Here is a 16,785-nt window from a genome sequence, read left to right on the forward strand (position 1 = left end):
TGTGACCCTTTTTTTACATACGTTGCACATGGAACCCATCGCAAAGGGGCAGGGCTTTCGTCACACTGTCACAGATGCCAGCTTGACTTTTTTGATCCCCTTCCCTGCAGATACCTCTGGTCTCCAATTTCTCTTGTCTTAAAGATCATTGCCATTATTTTTTGTAGTATCTTTATATTTTAGCAATGGAGGAAATTAACAGGGGGGATGGTGGTGATGGTGGTGGTGGTAATTTAAACTGCCGAAAATGAGGAGGAGGGGAAAAGGTAAAATGTAGATGCCCTGTGCCCCAGTCTTCATTTGAACGGCCCCTTTCACCTCTTCCCCTCTTGCAGCAGCTTTGAAAGAATAATAAGTGTACAGGGGGAGCAGTCTGCAGATTGGCCACCTCCCCTCTTCTCATTTTTTTTTGCTTACTTTGCATGGAAAGGGAATGTTGTCCTTTTAAGCATAAAACATTTAAAATGGCTGAAGTTGTACTTCAGCAAAATAGTTGCTGCTTGCCTGTGTCTTGATGCCGCCTCAATGCTTTCTGTTCAGCTTGGCCTTTGCTTGCCAAGTCAGCTCCAGGGGCCCCTGGCTTGGATAAGGAGTTCAGAGAGGCCCAGATAGGTAGAGAGGGAGAGCTGGAGATACAACCTGCCCAATTTCTGGGCTTTGTTTCCACAAGGACACAGGAAAGGGGTTTGGATGGATGGAAGCTAGTCTAGAAATAGAGAAGATGGAGTGGAGGAAGGCAGAGTCTTTCAGTCCTGGAAAGGATGCCCGTGAGCATCTTCTTCTTCGTGGGTGATTGATTGTATTCCCATCCCCAAGATGAAAAGGCCTCTTTTTCGATGTGGCATGTGTCTCCTTTGATAGAAGAGGCACAATCAGATTGTATGGGCAGCAAGCGGGGTTGATCCTAGTCAGATTGTAGGAACAGAATGTGCAGAGAGGTGTCCAAGATACTGTATGTCAGTCTTTCTGGGACTAGAGTGTCAGTGAGATGGTCATCAAGCAGGTCTGTCTTTACTGCCCATGTTGGCTGGATTGTGCTCTCTTTCACTCTGCTTCCATTTTCTCCAACTCAGCAGCCCATTGCCTGGCTCTGGTGTCCATCCTTCCAAGGGGCATAGTCTTCCTGTACCCCAGGGCCAGATACCAGCCAGCTCAAGAATGGAGAAAGGAAGCCCAGGCGTCACCAGGAGTACCTGGAGCAGCTCTCCACCCAGGAATGGTATGGCATGGCTTGGGGTTTACCTGTATCCATTTGGGCAGTAGCAACATCTCAAGGGGATTAATATAGGTTCTCCGGAAAGTGAGTATGCTTTGTGGTCTTCAGTAATTGTGAGCAAATCTGGAAGATAGTATTCCTAGAAAAGGCAGGAGGTAAAATGGATCTTCTCAGACCTAACCTAGGAAGTGTATTGTCCAGATTGGTGCCATGGTTGACACTCCACATCTTCTGGATAGAAAAGAGACTTGGTGACAGTTAAATCCCATCTGTGTAAGTGAACAATACAAACTACTTTAGAATTATTCTTGCTAGGTTTCTTACTGTATGTTTTTTTAAAAACCTCTGAGAGTATTTATATATATTTTTTTCTTCATCTTCATTCTAAAGCAATGCACAGTATTTATTTTTCTGTGGGTTGCAACCTCTTTAGAGATACGGATATGGAACATCATCTCATTAAGGGTATGTTAGAATTCAGAATAAGCCCTTTTCCTCTTTTTGGGCTGAAGATTGTCCCTTCTACCACACTTCCTCATTACAGTTTGACTCACATATTAATGGTAATATGATGCAAATTACAGCTAAGTCAGCAAACACATGGACTGAAATATCCAACTCTGGAAACTTGCCATAATATAGTAGGTGGTCAACTATTTTCTTGCATTGTGGATAATTCATATTAAGAAAGATGAATTTTGGAAAACACTTAAGCTTTTCCTAAAATGTTTTCCTTTACTCCTTAATAAACGTAGATTGAGTGTAGTGACGCAAAAGCATTTTGAACACATGGATAACCTTTTGGATGCTGGTGGACAGATTGGGTTTTTGGAGAGCAATCATATATGCTCCCTTTCTGTTGCTTTCTATTGCTATTATGGTAGCTATAGCCAGTCCCAAATCACTCATCTGCCAGAAAACAAATAGTGAACTTGCTCCCAATCACTCCTTTTAGGTCCCCCCAACATGCTCTGTATGATTTCAGTTTATTTACAACTTTTTTTTTTCCTAGGCCAGTGGGCATACTTTCAAAAGAAAGTACTGAGTTGTAGCCACCCACCAATTTTAATTTTGCTCATTTGGGTGATTGTGTTGTGTGTACGTATGTGTGTTCAGATTAAAAGAATGTGTAAAAGTAGAGAAATTAAGTGGGATAGGGAATAGTTTGCCCCAAGGGAAGCGTTGTACATGGTTGGAGGTGAATATCTCTACTTAGCACAACATGGACTTGCTGTTTTTGCACTCTTATTGAAATTTGCTTTACAGGATTGGCTCAAAGTAGACTCTGCTTTTCCCTTTTGATTCAAACAGATTCACTTCTTCCCTTATTTTCTTCACCCAGATCCTCTGAGGCTTCCTGGGCAAAGTCCCTTTCTTGATTCTTCAGAAATTGTTCTAGATGCTCCTCCAAAGAGAGATGAGAAGAAGGTGAGATGCAGTTCCCACCAAAAGGAGGCAGATATGCTTTTGATTGGGTTGTCATGGGACACCAGCTTTCCTGACCTGGCTCCTTCTAGATACATTGGGCAAATTCTAGAATCCAAGGTGGAAAACCTTTCAACATCTGAAAGGCCACAGATTTTCCATCCTCTTCTAGAATGTGTTATTATCCTGAGCCAAGTAATAAACCATATCCGTACAAAGAATGAATCTGCTTTGATTTTTCTGCTCTCATTGAGAGGAAAGGTAAATTGATGAGAGACTTGTAGTACAAATGCTTTTTCTTGAATACCCTTCCCATACGTTGCAGTTTACCAGTTTACCAGAATACAAAGGTTCCTCTCCATCAATTATTTTGTCTCCTGGTGAGGAACTGTGGAACATTCTTGCAGGAATTTGGTGAACATAAAGACTCTCTTGCATCATGAATGTTTGTCAGCATATCGAGAATAGGTGAGGTTAGGGTGTGCATTAGACCTTATAAAAGGGCTAGGTCGGATTTCCTGTTGCTTGAGGCCCTTCTCCACTTCTGCCGTTCTGTGGGGCACACCAGCGTGCTCAAAGGTTCTGCTCCTTGTTTTGTTGCTATTTTCTTTTATGCTTTACTATACTGGCACAGTGCCCAGTTTCTCTTTATAATCGGGTGTCTTTTAATTGGGTTTTGGACTCTGCGTCTGCTTTTAACTTATTTTTCTTCCTCCTTCCAGATGAAAGCTGCTCGCCTCAAATTTGATTTCCAAGCAGAATCACCAAAGTAAGTAGCAATATCTGGCAGCCTTTAGCAGCCCTATAATGCTTCAGGGTCTTGGCACTGTTGCTGTGGCCATGCTGGTTAATTGTTATTGTGACTGGTGTAGCACAGAATTGAGGCCCAAGGCTGCACTGAGCTCTGGAAAGCCTTTAGTATGGCCATAAGGGCCTTCTAAAAGCTGTTAACTAAATTGTAGCATTTAACGTGATGGGATATGATTGGACAGTATGAATCATATTTAAGTTTAATAGCTGTAAATGAAGTCAATCTTTTTGTTCTGCACCACCTACCACTTCTTGGAGCATGGCCCCTGGCAATGCTAATCATGGTCAACTGTGGCCCTTTGCAAGGAATAACATTGTGTTGTATCATAGTGAATGAGCTACATGGTGCTTTGCAAGATGGGGCACAGCAAGTCTGAGGAGAGAAGAAAGAAGAAAGGGAGAAGCAACAACCAATACAAACTTATATAGCAATGTATAGCTCAGTGAAACTCACTAAGGTGGGCATAGGCAACTTGGTGCCCTCCAGATGTCACAGTCCAAAACATCTCCCACAAGTTCTTGCTGTTGTCCAGGACTTAAGGGAGCAGAAATCCAAAACGTTCATACAGTGTGAGGTTACCTATTTTCTGTGCTAAAGCTTCATTTTGCTTATTGGTAGGATTAAGGTAAGGCTTTGTGGAAAAGATGAGTTCTAAAGACAGATACGCAGGGAGAGGAACAGAGGTGACCTCCACTGAGAGAGTTTAAATTGTGAAGTGAGCTTGCTTCACCTCCTTTTCACAACTCGTGCCCAGCCTGACTGCATTCTCTCCTCACAAACAATGGGTGGTACGTCAGTTTGGCCCACGCTTCTATATGGAGTCTAGCAGGAATGTTGCATTCCTTTTTCCAAGCATGTTAGACTTGTCTTGTTCCAAATGTGACCACATCTGGATATGCCAGAATCAATATCAAAGCGATCAAAATCCTGGCAGGGCAGTTTTTTGACTGATGAAGTGCAGAATAGGCAAGGAGTTGAGATACTCAGCTGCATCTATAAATACTTTTTTTTTTTGGTTTCAGTTACCATTCAACAACCACTTGCTTGAGGAAAAAAACTATTAAACCTCAGTGAGCTGAGGTACATGCAAATATATTTTTACTGAATTTGCAGTACATCTACCCTACCTTTTTTCCATGGTGGAACTCAGCAATGTTCCTGAGTAATTTCCCCAAAAACTGCTGACTATACCCAGACATGCTTTGCTTCAGTGGAGTGACTACACCGCGTGTCTTTAGGCTGTATTCTGGTATACATGCAATTATTATGGATAGTGTGTGAAAGGAAATTCCAGTGCTGTCAATAATGTTCAGATACAGTAATATATTTAGCCCCATATTATCTTTGCCAGCCTTCCGCAGCCTGGTTCCTCCAGATTACAACTGGAGAAACTATTAAACCTCAGTGAGTTGAGGTACATGCAAATATATTTTTATTGAATTTCCAGTACATCTACCCTACCTTTTTTTCATGGTGGAACTCAGCAATGTTCCTGAGTAATTTCCCCCAAAACTGTTTTAATAGTTACCAGAATTTTCAGATGTCTCAGGACATCTCCTTTTAATTAGAAAGGCCAGTAATGAAGTTAGGAACTTTTGAATGCAGAACGTAGGCAGTACTTCTGAAGCATGTGGTCTCTAACCCATATATGAAATGCTTTGCCATGTTGAATATATATGTTGAATATTGAATATTGAATATTGAATGTTGTTATACCATGGATTGAAACTTAGTCATAGTGTCATAGTGACCTGCTCCAAAGCAACTCAACACAAATACACTTGGTTCACCAGCTGCAACCTTCTTGAGCCCATGGGATTTGACAAAGGTTAACCATGGCTTGGTTTCATCCCATCTTAATTATTGCAGCTCCTTTGAAAAGCCTCTGGAAGTTGAAGTTAGTGGAAATTGCAGCAGCTGGCTTGCCAACCAGTGCAAACAGTGTAGAGATACAGGTCTCAATAATGCTTGTACTGAATGAACAACACTAGTTGCCATTGGTTACTGAATGCAATTTGTTATGGTCCTTTAAAGTTCTAAAATGCCTTTTAAAGGACTGTCTTTCCTGATATGGATCTGGCCAGCTATTAAGATTTGCAAGAAAGCTTCTCTGAAGATGTCTTGCTATCGGAGCCCATCTATCTAATATGCAGGAGGGGGACTTCTGCTGTACTGCTCCCAGTTTAGGGAATGCACTTCCTTGAGAGTTGCCCTTCTGTCCTGTATTCGCAGCGTTTAGAAAATCTGGCATCTCTTTTTACAGGCTCTTAAGTGATTTTAGTGTGATTCTTGATTTACATCCTGCTTTTCTACTTTACTTTCTCCTCTAACAAGTACTGGAAGCCGCTAACACGATTTAAAAAACAAAAATGGTATGGAAAAGTTTTAGTTTTTAAAACTGGGTTAGCAGTTTTCAGTACTTGTTAGAGGAGAAAGACAGGATTTAAGCTGAATAAACCAAAAGGAAAAGGCAGATGTAGTTTCCAAATGTAACAAGGTTCCTCACCCCATTCTAGGGCATGTGATTTGCTTGTATGAAGCATTGCCCAAGTCTTTCAAATCTCACAGTTTTTCTGCTTGAGTGGAGAATGTATCCTAGAACACACCCAACTCTCCCCCACAGAATATTTCCTGGAGCAACATAGCTTGAAAACCACAGCTACATTTTTTGAACCAAAAGAAAGTATCAATGCAAAGGCACAATTAGTCTCAGTCATGGCATTTAGCCATTAACCTGAACAGGAGGTGGTTTGTCCAAATCGAGTGAGTGACTTTAAGAGTCCCTTGAAGGAGGCTTGCTCTGAAAAAATGTTTAACAGTGTTTCTTATGTTACCTATTTCTCTTTCAGGGAACTGACCTTGCAGAAAGGTGACATTGTCTACATCCACAAAGAAGTAGACAAAAATTGGCTTGAAGGAGAACACCATGGCAGGGTGGGCATATTTCCTGCTAATTATGTGGAGGTAAGCTTGTCGTGCTGTTCTGGGACTTTTTTGCTGCCTCTGCAAAATTGGATAGGTTTTGCTTACCTATGTAGAAGAGAGAGGAAGTGGCAGGAATTGGGGGAAGGGGTTGACTTCTAAGAGTTCAGGATCCGAACTTGCTTTTACCAAAGGGCAGAATTAGTAGTAAAAATCTTGTTTCATTGTGCCATGCTGGATGTTGACAAACATACCCTCTATTTTTATGTTTCTGTTCTATTGTTCTTCTAGCCCTTTTAAGGCATTATGAATATTGTAGTTATTTTGGAACAGAAGGCTTTGTTAGCAACTTTGGAGCTGTTAATTTGCATTGTTGTGGACTATTAATGAGCAACTCTGTTATGTCATGGATTGTAGGTCCAAGGGCCACACTTGGTCTCTGAACAAGCTGGGCCAGGACAAATGCTAAATGTGATTTAATTTAAATGCGATAAAATTAAGTTAATGTAATGAAATAATTGTTTTGATTAACGCATGTTTTTCAAATTGTTTTTTGCTTCTGAAATATAATTCAGTGAAAACTTCGGAGGACCTCAAGTTGTACCCAATGCTTTAGGGAGACTGCATGCATTTTGCACCACTGCCATGTATGACCTTAGCAAATGAAAGGTCCTTTCATTAAGGGTTTACTATTTGAATTTAGGCCCTGACCCAATGGCATTGAACCATGGCTCAATCATTCCTCTACCAACTATTAGCTTGGAGACAGAGTCAGGGGACCAGTAGTAGATGTTCGTGGTGTTGTGAGATGCAGACACTCCCCTCCTCTTTAGTTACTCAGGTGTTTCTATCTCAGTCTTGGTTCTCTGCATTAGCATTTTATTTACTCTCTTGCTTCCTTCTGGGTCTGTTTCGGCCCTGGCACCTTTGCATACGTTGTTTTATTTTTAATTGCTTTAATTTGGGAGCTGCCCAAATGGGTATGGGACAAGCCAGCCTAGAGAAATCCAGCCAGAGTCCCAAACTCAGACTCTCTGCCTTCCTGCTGCAGTGACCCAATTGGTGACTGTTTTCCCCCCTGGCTGGGGACAGGAGGAAAGGAGATGGTGAAGAAAACCAAATCTTACCGGCAATGAGATCAGGCAAATCAGGTCAGCGCAATCCAGCAATGACTCAGAACAGGTGCCGTAGAGGCTTGTGGAGGTTGGCAATGAGGGCAGCAAACATTAGGTATGCCAGCACTGTTTTGTGGTGATTCCAGGATAGGTGGATAGGACTTTAACTCAGGAGTGTGGACCTGCTTCTAGACAGCCGGAGCAGGGGACTGAAGGAAGGAGAGAGAAAGAAGAGATGTATGTGAGCAAATGCTGTTCCATGAAGTAGGAGAACAGAAGTGATCTGAGTCAGATCATTGATCCATCTGGTTTAGAGCAACTGGTAGCTTCCTTCCAGGGTTTCAGACAAGTTTTTGCACCCAGCCTGAACAAGAGATGCTAGGGCAGTGTTTCTCAACCTTGGCAACTTTAAGATGGGTGGACTTCAACTCCCAGGATTCCCCAGCCAGCCATGGCTGGCTGGGGAATTCTGGGAGTTGAAGTCCACCCATCTTAAAGTTGCCAAGGTTGAGAAACATTGTGCTAGAGAGTGAAAACGGGCTTTCACACACACAGTAGGTACACCATAAATAGGATAAGATCTTAAGGGGTAAGTCAACAGCTTCACAGAGGAGTAATGTTTTCAGCTGTGGTTTAAAAAAAGAGATGCTGTATTATGTGTATGTATTCTGCAAAACTAGAGAAGCAGAAAGAAAAAGTAACAAGCAGGCAGCCAGTTTCAGTGTTCTCTATAGGGCGCAGATAACGGGTGGCACTTAGTGTCCTAGCACCTTTAAAGGCCATTATTAGTATCAACTAACAAAGACAAGGGGCATCATTATGACATTCGGGGAGAGAATCGGAGGAGGCCTGTGTCCTGCGCAGATGACGAGAGTGTGACATGCACAAGCATTTCCCTCCTTCCTACCCTCCCTGCCTGTGATGCGTTCCCATCAAGATGCTCAGTGTTCAGGTGCGATCTTTCTCTAAGAACCTATGTCCCAGGCTAAAGCCATAACCTCTTGCTGTTGCTTCCTTTTTCAAAACAGGTCCTACCTCCAACCGAAATTCCCAAACCCATCAAAACCCCTTCCATACAAGTCTTGGAATATGGGGAAGCTGTGGCCCAGTACAACTTCAAAGGAGACTTGGCAGTGGAGCTGTCTTTTCGAAAGGTATTGGAGCCCATATATTAGCAGAAACATAAATTCTCGGGATGGAACCAGCAGCAACAAGGCTTTGGAGTCGTCTTCCACTGCCATCTGGCCTCCAGTCCAGTTCATTCCTCTCCAACAGATGTTTGGTTGTCTGTCTCTGCTTCTCATAAACGGAGCTCTGAGACAGCCAATAACATTTTTAGTGCTGCAAGGAAAAATCCAAGAGGCACCTCCCGTGGCGATGAAACGATGTAGTAAATAATTTACTGCCCACTTTTTAATGGCCATGCTGAAAACTGCTGCGTGAAACAGGCTGCGTTGTACTGGCCTAATAGCAGAGCCAACCCTGCTGAGTTGATCATCATGTACCATCCCATCACTCTTGGAAAACTCTGCACCAGAAAAAAATTTTTTGCTAAAGATAAAGGGAGAAAGATGGGCCTTCCAGATGTTTTGGAGTATAGCTCTCCTATGCATTCATCAGTTTGATTGGAGGACAGGGATAATGGACAATGTAGCTCCAATCATCTGGAGGTTACAATTCATTTTTGTTGCTTTGTTTAACTGAAATCAATTGGGCATTATACTTGCTCAATTTAAATGTGTTGTCTGAATTCATGTTGAATTTATAAAGAGAGATATAACAATTAGCTTCTTTCTTCTGGAGAAAGAAGAGGAAAGAAGAGGACATATATTTGCAAAATCAAGTTGATTGTTTACTTGTTGAACAGATGTTCCACTCAAGAGAACTATAATTTTATCAAACTTTAAGAACATTATAACAGTAATATTAGAGAGGGGCATTCACCTCCCCACAACTGGGGATCTGGGCAATTCTTGACCCTTTGGAGAAAAGAAAATGTAGTGAAAAAGTGACTAAATCACTGAGGGTGCTGTTACTAAACCTGGCAGGAGACCATACAGACAAATAAGGTAGGATTACAGGTGGCCAGGTCCACAGATCTTTCAGATATATTCAGATGTTGTGGTTTGGATTATGGAGTTGTTGTTGCTTTAATTTTGTACACCACCCAGTCACTGCTGTAAGATGGGAGGGCATATAAACACACACACACACACACAGAAACAAACAAATAAATATCATAATGGACCTATTGTGCCTGTAACAAGGTGTGTGGCCTTTAGTTTCAAAGTGGTTGTTCCAGAAGGACAGAAAATCTCCTCTTGGGCGTGTATTTCAGCCTCAGGGGCTCCCTCATTCTCAGAGCATGCTAACTTTTTTCCTGTTCTCCGTTGCCAGGGCGAACGTATCTGCCTTGTCCGCAGAGTAGACGGGAACTGGTATGAAGGCCGTATCTCTGGCACCAACCGCCAAGGCATTTTCCCAGCCAATTATGTACAGGTGGTGAAAGAGCCAAGGGTGAAGAACTCAGAGGAGTATCCTTCCTCTCCAGGCCTCCGAGCCCACTCCAACTCATCCCCCCAGCCACCTGCACCCAGTCTGGGCAGTAGGTGGCAGTCTGAGACTTCGCCTTCAAGCCTGCCAAACACCCTGGCTGCAGACGTGCTCTCCTCCTCCGCTGGATTCACATTTCCCGTGTCTCCAAAATTTGAAAACACTGAGGCCACGAGTCACAGAATCCAGGATGCATCCAGGGCTAGCTCTTTCAGTCCCCAGAGTCAGAGCCCCGGGAAGATGACCAGCGATAGCCCCCAGCCTCTCACATCTTTCCAGATGAAGGATCCACCACAGCCTGCTTCTCCTGTATTGACTTCCCAAGCACCAACTTCCTTTCCACTACAGGTGAGATGCTGCTTTTCTCCATTGCTCATGTATGGTCTAAGAGATCAACCATAATTTGTTATCCCAAGGCTTAAAGATAATAAGGGGCACTTGCTGGCGGGTCTCCCTTCTTTCTCTGCAGACCCTCAGTTAGCATTCTCCTCAGGCCATCAGCATTACAAAAGCAATGTTGCAGTGTTCATAATGTGGGGCGTTCATACAACATCACAAGGCACGTAGAAAAGGGATCGGGCTTGTTCCATTGCTAGCTTCACTCTGAGTCCCCCTTCCCTATAGATGCCATTGCCCTCAATCACAGGCTTATCTCATTATAATAGCTGAAATTTATTTATTTATTTATCTACCTACCTATCAATCAATCAATCAATCAATCAATCAAATTTATATCACCACCCAACTCCCCCACAAGGAGGGACTCTTTGAAATGGCCTTGATACAGCATCACTTTAGACCATGTGGGAAACTAAAACAACATCCTGTCATAGGGCTTGGCAGCAGCCCAAAAGCAATGGGAAGAGCTCAAAAAAACCAAAACCCACCACCAACAACACACCCTTAGCAGGGGACACATTTTGCATTCCTTTCAGTGGACGTGGGAGTGTGCATCTGCCCCAGAAATCCCAAAAAGCAAAGATTCCAGTTCTGTATTGAAATGACTAATGGAAACTAGGAGGATAATCATGCCTAACCTTTATATAGCTTGCCTTGAGCATTTCAGATTCCTCAGGTATACTGTCTTTTCTTCCTCAACAATAATCCTTTTCAAGATCGCTGTGTTGGAAGGAAGTGGTAGAAATTGAGGCCCAAGCTGCAAATATGATGGCTATGAGTTTATTGGTTTAAATCTGGTGTAACTATCTGTACCCCTCCAGGCATTGGATTCCAACACCCAGTAGCTCCGGCCAGAGATAGGAGGAGCAAGAGGGGAAAGAGTTTAAATCCAGGTTCCATCATATATAAACTGGAATAGCAACAGAATATGAGAAAATAATACAGATAGTCCTTGTTTAGTGACCACAATTGGGATCAGCAACTCGGTTATTAAGCAAAACAGTCACTAAGTGAAACTGCAACTGTGCTTATGAACTTATTTCAGCTTTCCTTTACTTTACAGACCTGTGAAGGTTGTAAATGCAAGGATTGGTCATAAAGTTACTTTTTCATCACCGTCGTAACTGCAAACAGTCACTAAATGAGGCAGTTGCTAAATGAGGACTACCTGTATCTGTTTAAAAAGAATTATGTGTTTACGGGTTAAGAATGGAAACAAAATTACTTAGGTAACATAACTTAATGGCTTGGGACACATTGTTAGAGCCAAAGTGACATATAGGTGGCAGAAATAGTTAAATTTAAGCCTTCTGACATCAGTGGTATTTTCCAGTAGCTTAGTAAAGCCAACCATTATACCCTAACCCTAACAAGCTGCTTCTGATTCAGTCCCTTGCTTCTGGTTTAGAGACTAGTTAAAATAAATATTTATGTATTTTACAGTTTTTAAAACCTACCCCTATCCAAAGACTCTTGGCCACTTACAACAAATGCAAGTGTATAAAAAGGAACATATTAAAAATGGCAAATACTGGGGTCTTATAACTGAACTGCCCACAAAAGTCTAGACATGACTTCAGTCCATCAAATGAACCCCTGTGCCCCTTCCGTTTCCTTGCGCCTATAACTGGTGTGCGTTAGTTTTATGAAAACTTGGTTAGTCCAACTTGGTTAGACAATTAACAATTGAAAAATAACATTTAAAGGCAACGTCTATAGCTACAGCTGAAAAATCACAACAGAATTCCAATCTTCGATGCACAGCGGGCCGAATCCCAATTTTATTGAATCTGAAATGATTATATACAATATAGTAATAAGGTGTAACAATGTTGCGTTAACAAAATATTTCAAATGTGAACTTGTAATAATGTTGGAGTAAAATAAAAAAATAAGATAAAATGCTGGTAAAAAAAGAAAAGAAGTGTCCAACTTCACCTCGGCTAACAACATCATTTGCAGTTCTAAGTGGATTTTGGTGGTGATCGATGGCCGGCAAATCTTACATGACACAGAAATGTAGAAATAAATATAATTTAGGATCACAAAGATTCGGTAGATGCACAGCTATCACTTTTTTGCTATTTCTCCTGATTATCATGCTTGTGGCACTTGTGGTGAACACATCATGATTTCTAGCAGGGTTTTCACCCTTCTAGAATGAGCAAACCTTTTCATACATTTTCTTTCTTGGGCTCCCATTTCATAAGGGCCACTTTTTTCTCCCCTCCCCCCTCCCCAAGGACTCGGGATATGGTTCTGTCCCTCCAAGTTTCCTTGGCACTTCTGCCAGTTTCCCCAGGATACTGATAAATCTTCCTTTCCTATACCTGTGTTTATTAGACTCAGGTGGCGTGCCGTGTTCTCACTGCCCTTCCTCTTTCTCGCTCTTGTGACTACAGAATTCAGCCCTTGAGACAGTATTTTCTCCAACTGCTAAGCCACACAGTCCCGAACACGCTGCCAGAGCCTCCCCCTCCAACATCCAGTGGACTCCGTAAGTGAGGCAGATTCTCGGTGGTGGGGAAGGGAAAGCGTTGCTCCTGCTGGCAGCTGGCCAGCCCCACCGTCCCTGTGAAGTGACCCATAGGGAGGGCTGGCTGTAGACGACCCCCTGGAGTGCCAGGCTGGGACAGTGTCTGGATTGTTGTTCAGAACAAGGGCCCTTTTTCAGAGGGGTTTGCGGAGCGCCTAAGTGAACAGAAGCCGCTGGCGGCTTTACCTATGCCAAGCATTGCAAAGTCCTGCTTGAAAGGCTGAGACAGCTCAAGGTTTCCAAGCTGCAGGGTGTATGTCTCTCCATCCCTCCTCCCCTCCCAAATATTTGGGGAGGAGAGCAGGCATAATGTTTGCCTGTGCACATTTCTTTCCCATGCATGAAACACCGCTCGTGCCTCTCATCTGTCCTGCCTGCAGAAGGGAAAAGTGAAATGAAAGTTGACTCCCCTTTAAAAACCTGTTCTAATTGGGGTACTGGGGAAAAACTAGTATGTCCCTATGCTGTTAAATAAACAAGAAGGAAATGTACTCATCCGTAGCTTGTGTGTTGCAGATACCAGGCTCTCTACCATTACAGACCTCAGAATGAGGATGAGTTGGAGCTTCAGGAAGGTGACCGAGTGGATGTTATGCAGCAATGTGATGATGGCTGGTTTGTGGGTATGTCTATATTTGTGGAGACGGGCACTGCGAAGCAAGGCTGTGCCAAATTTCAGTAGCTTGCAGCTTTTTCCACAACTTGAATTGCCTTTGGAGTCAGAGGCTGCACTCCCGAAAGGAGTGGGTGAGACTGACATAAAAACTACATTTGATTTACATTTCAGTTTAACTAAAATTAGACATCATTCATATGGTTATCCTCCAGTGATGTGTTTTCTTCATATTAATACCTTGGTAACATCTGAGCGTTTCTAGGACCGTATCCAAGGCTTTCCAGGCCTACGCGTATCTTGTAGCTTCAGGTGAGGCACCTATGCCTTATTTGGTGGAGAAGGCCTAGGGTAGAGCGTTGAAGGTTTGCCACTGGCCAACTTTGCATTTATTTTTAATTGAAAGCATCTTAAGAATAATATTAAAAGGTAGGTGTGGCCAGGAGTATGTGACAGTCTCCAAAAGAGGTATTTGTAAACCAGTTGGTGTAAACAGGATCTGGATGAATGGGGAAGATCTCCTGCCATCTGGATCACACTCTGAGTAGCAACACTACCACAAGAAAAGCCCCTCAAACAGGATGAGAGAGGAATACTGCCAAAAACCTTGAAGCTGGAGCATAACAGGTAGAAGTGGGTTAGCAAAGTAGGGTATTGGGTTCTTTGAAGATCAGTTTTTATTTCAAGAGGCTTGTTGAGAATCTCCCGGGGGGAACGGGACCTGAACCTTGAATCTCTTCTTTCCTCATGGGTTTCTTCTGTGTTTTTGTTTCTGCACTAGGTGTCTCTAGAAGAACACAGAAATTTGGCACTTTCCCTGGGAATTATGTTGCCCCTGTGTGACAAGCGGCCTCTTACATGCCAGGTGGCAACTGAATCAGAATCTTCTGCTCTAGGATCTTGCTTCCTTGGAGAAGTGCCCACTATCAATAGACAAGAAGCAAAAGAGAGAGATGATGTGAAAACTAATCTTGGGCCCCAAGTTATGTCTTTTGTTTGTCACCTGGAGTCTCTATTCCTTGACTGTTATCTTTCAGCTCTGCACCTTAGCTTCCTCTGTCTGGGTGATTGCAACCTAATTTCTTTTTCCAATATTTATGAAGCATCACTAATTCCAGTATTCCCATGATAGATGTGGGCTTGGTTGAGCAGAGAGTACTGGCCCCTTGCCCGTGCCTCAACTAAGTTTTCTCTTAACCTGGGATTCCGTATTTTTGCCAGTTCTCATGACAGCAATGGAAGGTAGAGATGAGAAGTCTCTACTGTTGAGCCTGCACTAATTCTTCCCTCCAGAAGGATCCACTTTTCTTAAAAGTACCAGGCCTTGTACCATTGCTTGGAGACTTGGTGTATAACCAAAAATCCCAGCACAACAGATGAACTGACTGGGTTTCCTGAGTACACAAACCTCTATGTGTGCCCCATAGGATTGTCTGGGCCTTTCCATCAAGAGATTGTGCCATTTACTTTATGCAGTCAGATAAGCTGCAGGGTTACCAGTGTTAACATTTTTGTATCTTGCCTAACTTCTCTCAAAAGCTTTGTTGCTGAACTTTGATCTAAATAGCTCTTCCATCCAAAGGCTCATTTAGAACTTTGATCTAAATAACTTACAACCACTCCCCTTTCAAACCGGACCCTGCAGGCAGATGCACTTTTCGTGGTTTTGGTTAACACAAGCTAAGTGGAATCAGTTGAAGAATGAAGAGAATGGTTAGGGCTGTTCCTGTCTGGGCCACTTCCCCTCCTACTTGAAATGTTCAATCTGAATTTGAGTACTTATTATCAGGGATTAAATATCGTTCCTGATCATGCGCACCTCATATTAAAAAAAGGTACCAGGAATTCCTTGTTCTACTTTTGCATTAAGGTCCACGTTGTTCACAAAACCTCCAAAGTTACATCTTGTTCCTGTCTCCGGAAGCAGAAGTAAGGGACCAAAACAGTGTTTGTGGGACCTCCTATCATCAGAAATCTTGGTCTCCCTGGATGTTTCTTATTTTCAGACTTCATCTCCTGACTCTTCCCAATCCAGCAATGACTTTCACCTCCACAGACAGCAGTCAAGACCAAAGAAACATCTAGAGATAAATGTTTCTCCTGGCCCCTCTTCTCAGATTACTTGTCAGATGGGTGCCAGGTTGTGGTAAAGAGGAAGGGGTGGAGGTGGTTTGTGTGCCAGGATACTATTTATGCCTCCTCCAGCCTCAGTGTCCTTTAGCAGTGCTGTCTTCTGTTGTGCAGATAGACACAATCTCAGCTCCTGGAGTCAAAACTTGCAGGTTGGAAGCAGCCCAGTAGAAGCCAGTCTCTCTCCCCTGCGTAAAAATTTAAATTACCTTTTGTCGGTAAAATAGACCGCATAGCAGCATCTTGCAGGTTCAGGCTCAGCATCCTACCTCAGTGGCTTTAGACTTCCTTCTTCAGGGACCTCTTTTCTTTTCACCGCATTTTTATGTCCGGCTTTGGTCTGGAGTGCTCAGCTTATGCGGAGTAATAAAAAGGTGAGGTAAGCTTGCTCTGGACTCCATGTGAATGGTGCTGTGTGTGTGTGTGCTCAGCTGCATCAGTCCCGCAGGACCCTGGCTAGCTTACTCAGATTCCCTGGAGGAGAACCTGAGGGTGTCGATTATTCCTACGGGGACTGCACATATACCAGGTTGAGATGGTAGTGGCAAGCAAGCCTTCTCGTGGGAAGATTGATCTTGCCCACAGTCACTGACATACTTGTAAGTAGCCCTTGGTTTTCCCTGGTTTGAAAACTACTGATGTAGCCTATTCAATAAAGATTGGGAATCCCTGACCTGACATATTTTGCAGGATGTATTATTCTGAAGCTGCCTAGCTACACTAGAGTTGATCGAAAGGGCATTTGATTGTTAACTCTGGAAAAAGAGGTCTGCGTCTATAACTGTCCACATGGCTTGTCCTGCCAATAAAATTCTCACTGAGCTAAAGCTGCCGTCGAGTGTGGCACTTTCTTGCCTTTGAACATGCACACTTTCAAGAGCCCACAAGGAGAGAAGGGATTGTGCCATGAAGCCTGAAGAAATGGTTGTCTGAAGTGGCTGTGCTGGGTGGGAGGTGGACCTCTGAGGTACATGGCACAAGCCCACAAACAATTATGTTACACAACAGTGTGGCTAGGGAACCTCTGGGGAAGTGTGTGTGTGTGTGTGAATTTCTGGAGCACAG

General features: G+C 43.1%; 1 protein-coding gene across 3 annotated transcripts in view; it reads left to right on the plus strand.

The window, feature by feature from the left end:
• The window catches only part of SORBS3 (sorbin and SH3 domain containing 3), a 53,102-nt gene extending 36,704 nt beyond the window's left edge, over positions 1-16,398 (plus strand). For 2 of the 3 annotated variants that reach the window (XM_088151889.1, XM_088151890.1), the window contains exons 13-21: positions 1,074-1,219; positions 2,559-2,644; positions 3,364-3,410; positions 6,302-6,416; positions 8,518-8,643; positions 9,887-10,390; positions 12,844-12,938; positions 13,494-13,600; positions 14,372-16,398. In XM_088151889.1, the coding sequence (XP_088008015.1) occupies positions 1,074-1,219; positions 2,559-2,644; positions 3,364-3,410; positions 6,302-6,416; positions 8,518-8,643; positions 9,887-10,390; positions 12,844-12,938; positions 13,494-13,600; positions 14,372-14,433 (1,288 nt within the window). In that variant the 3' untranslated portion in view covers positions 14,434-16,398. The remainder of the gene's footprint in view (positions 1-1,073; positions 1,220-2,558; positions 2,645-3,363; positions 3,411-6,301; positions 6,417-8,517; positions 8,644-9,886; positions 10,391-12,843; positions 12,939-13,493; positions 13,601-14,371) is intronic. The other variant, XM_088151891.1, reaches the window with a different exon arrangement.
• Positions 16,399-16,785: the final 387 nt, after the last annotated feature.

The sequence above is a fragment of the Python bivittatus genome, unplaced genomic scaffold (assembly GCF_059951505.1).
Source record: "Python bivittatus isolate LINGU-HERP-01145 unplaced genomic scaffold, Pbiv_v1 ctg000680_np1212, whole genome shotgun sequence".
Taxonomy (NCBI): domain Eukaryota; kingdom Metazoa; phylum Chordata; class Lepidosauria; order Squamata; family Pythonidae; genus Python; species Python bivittatus.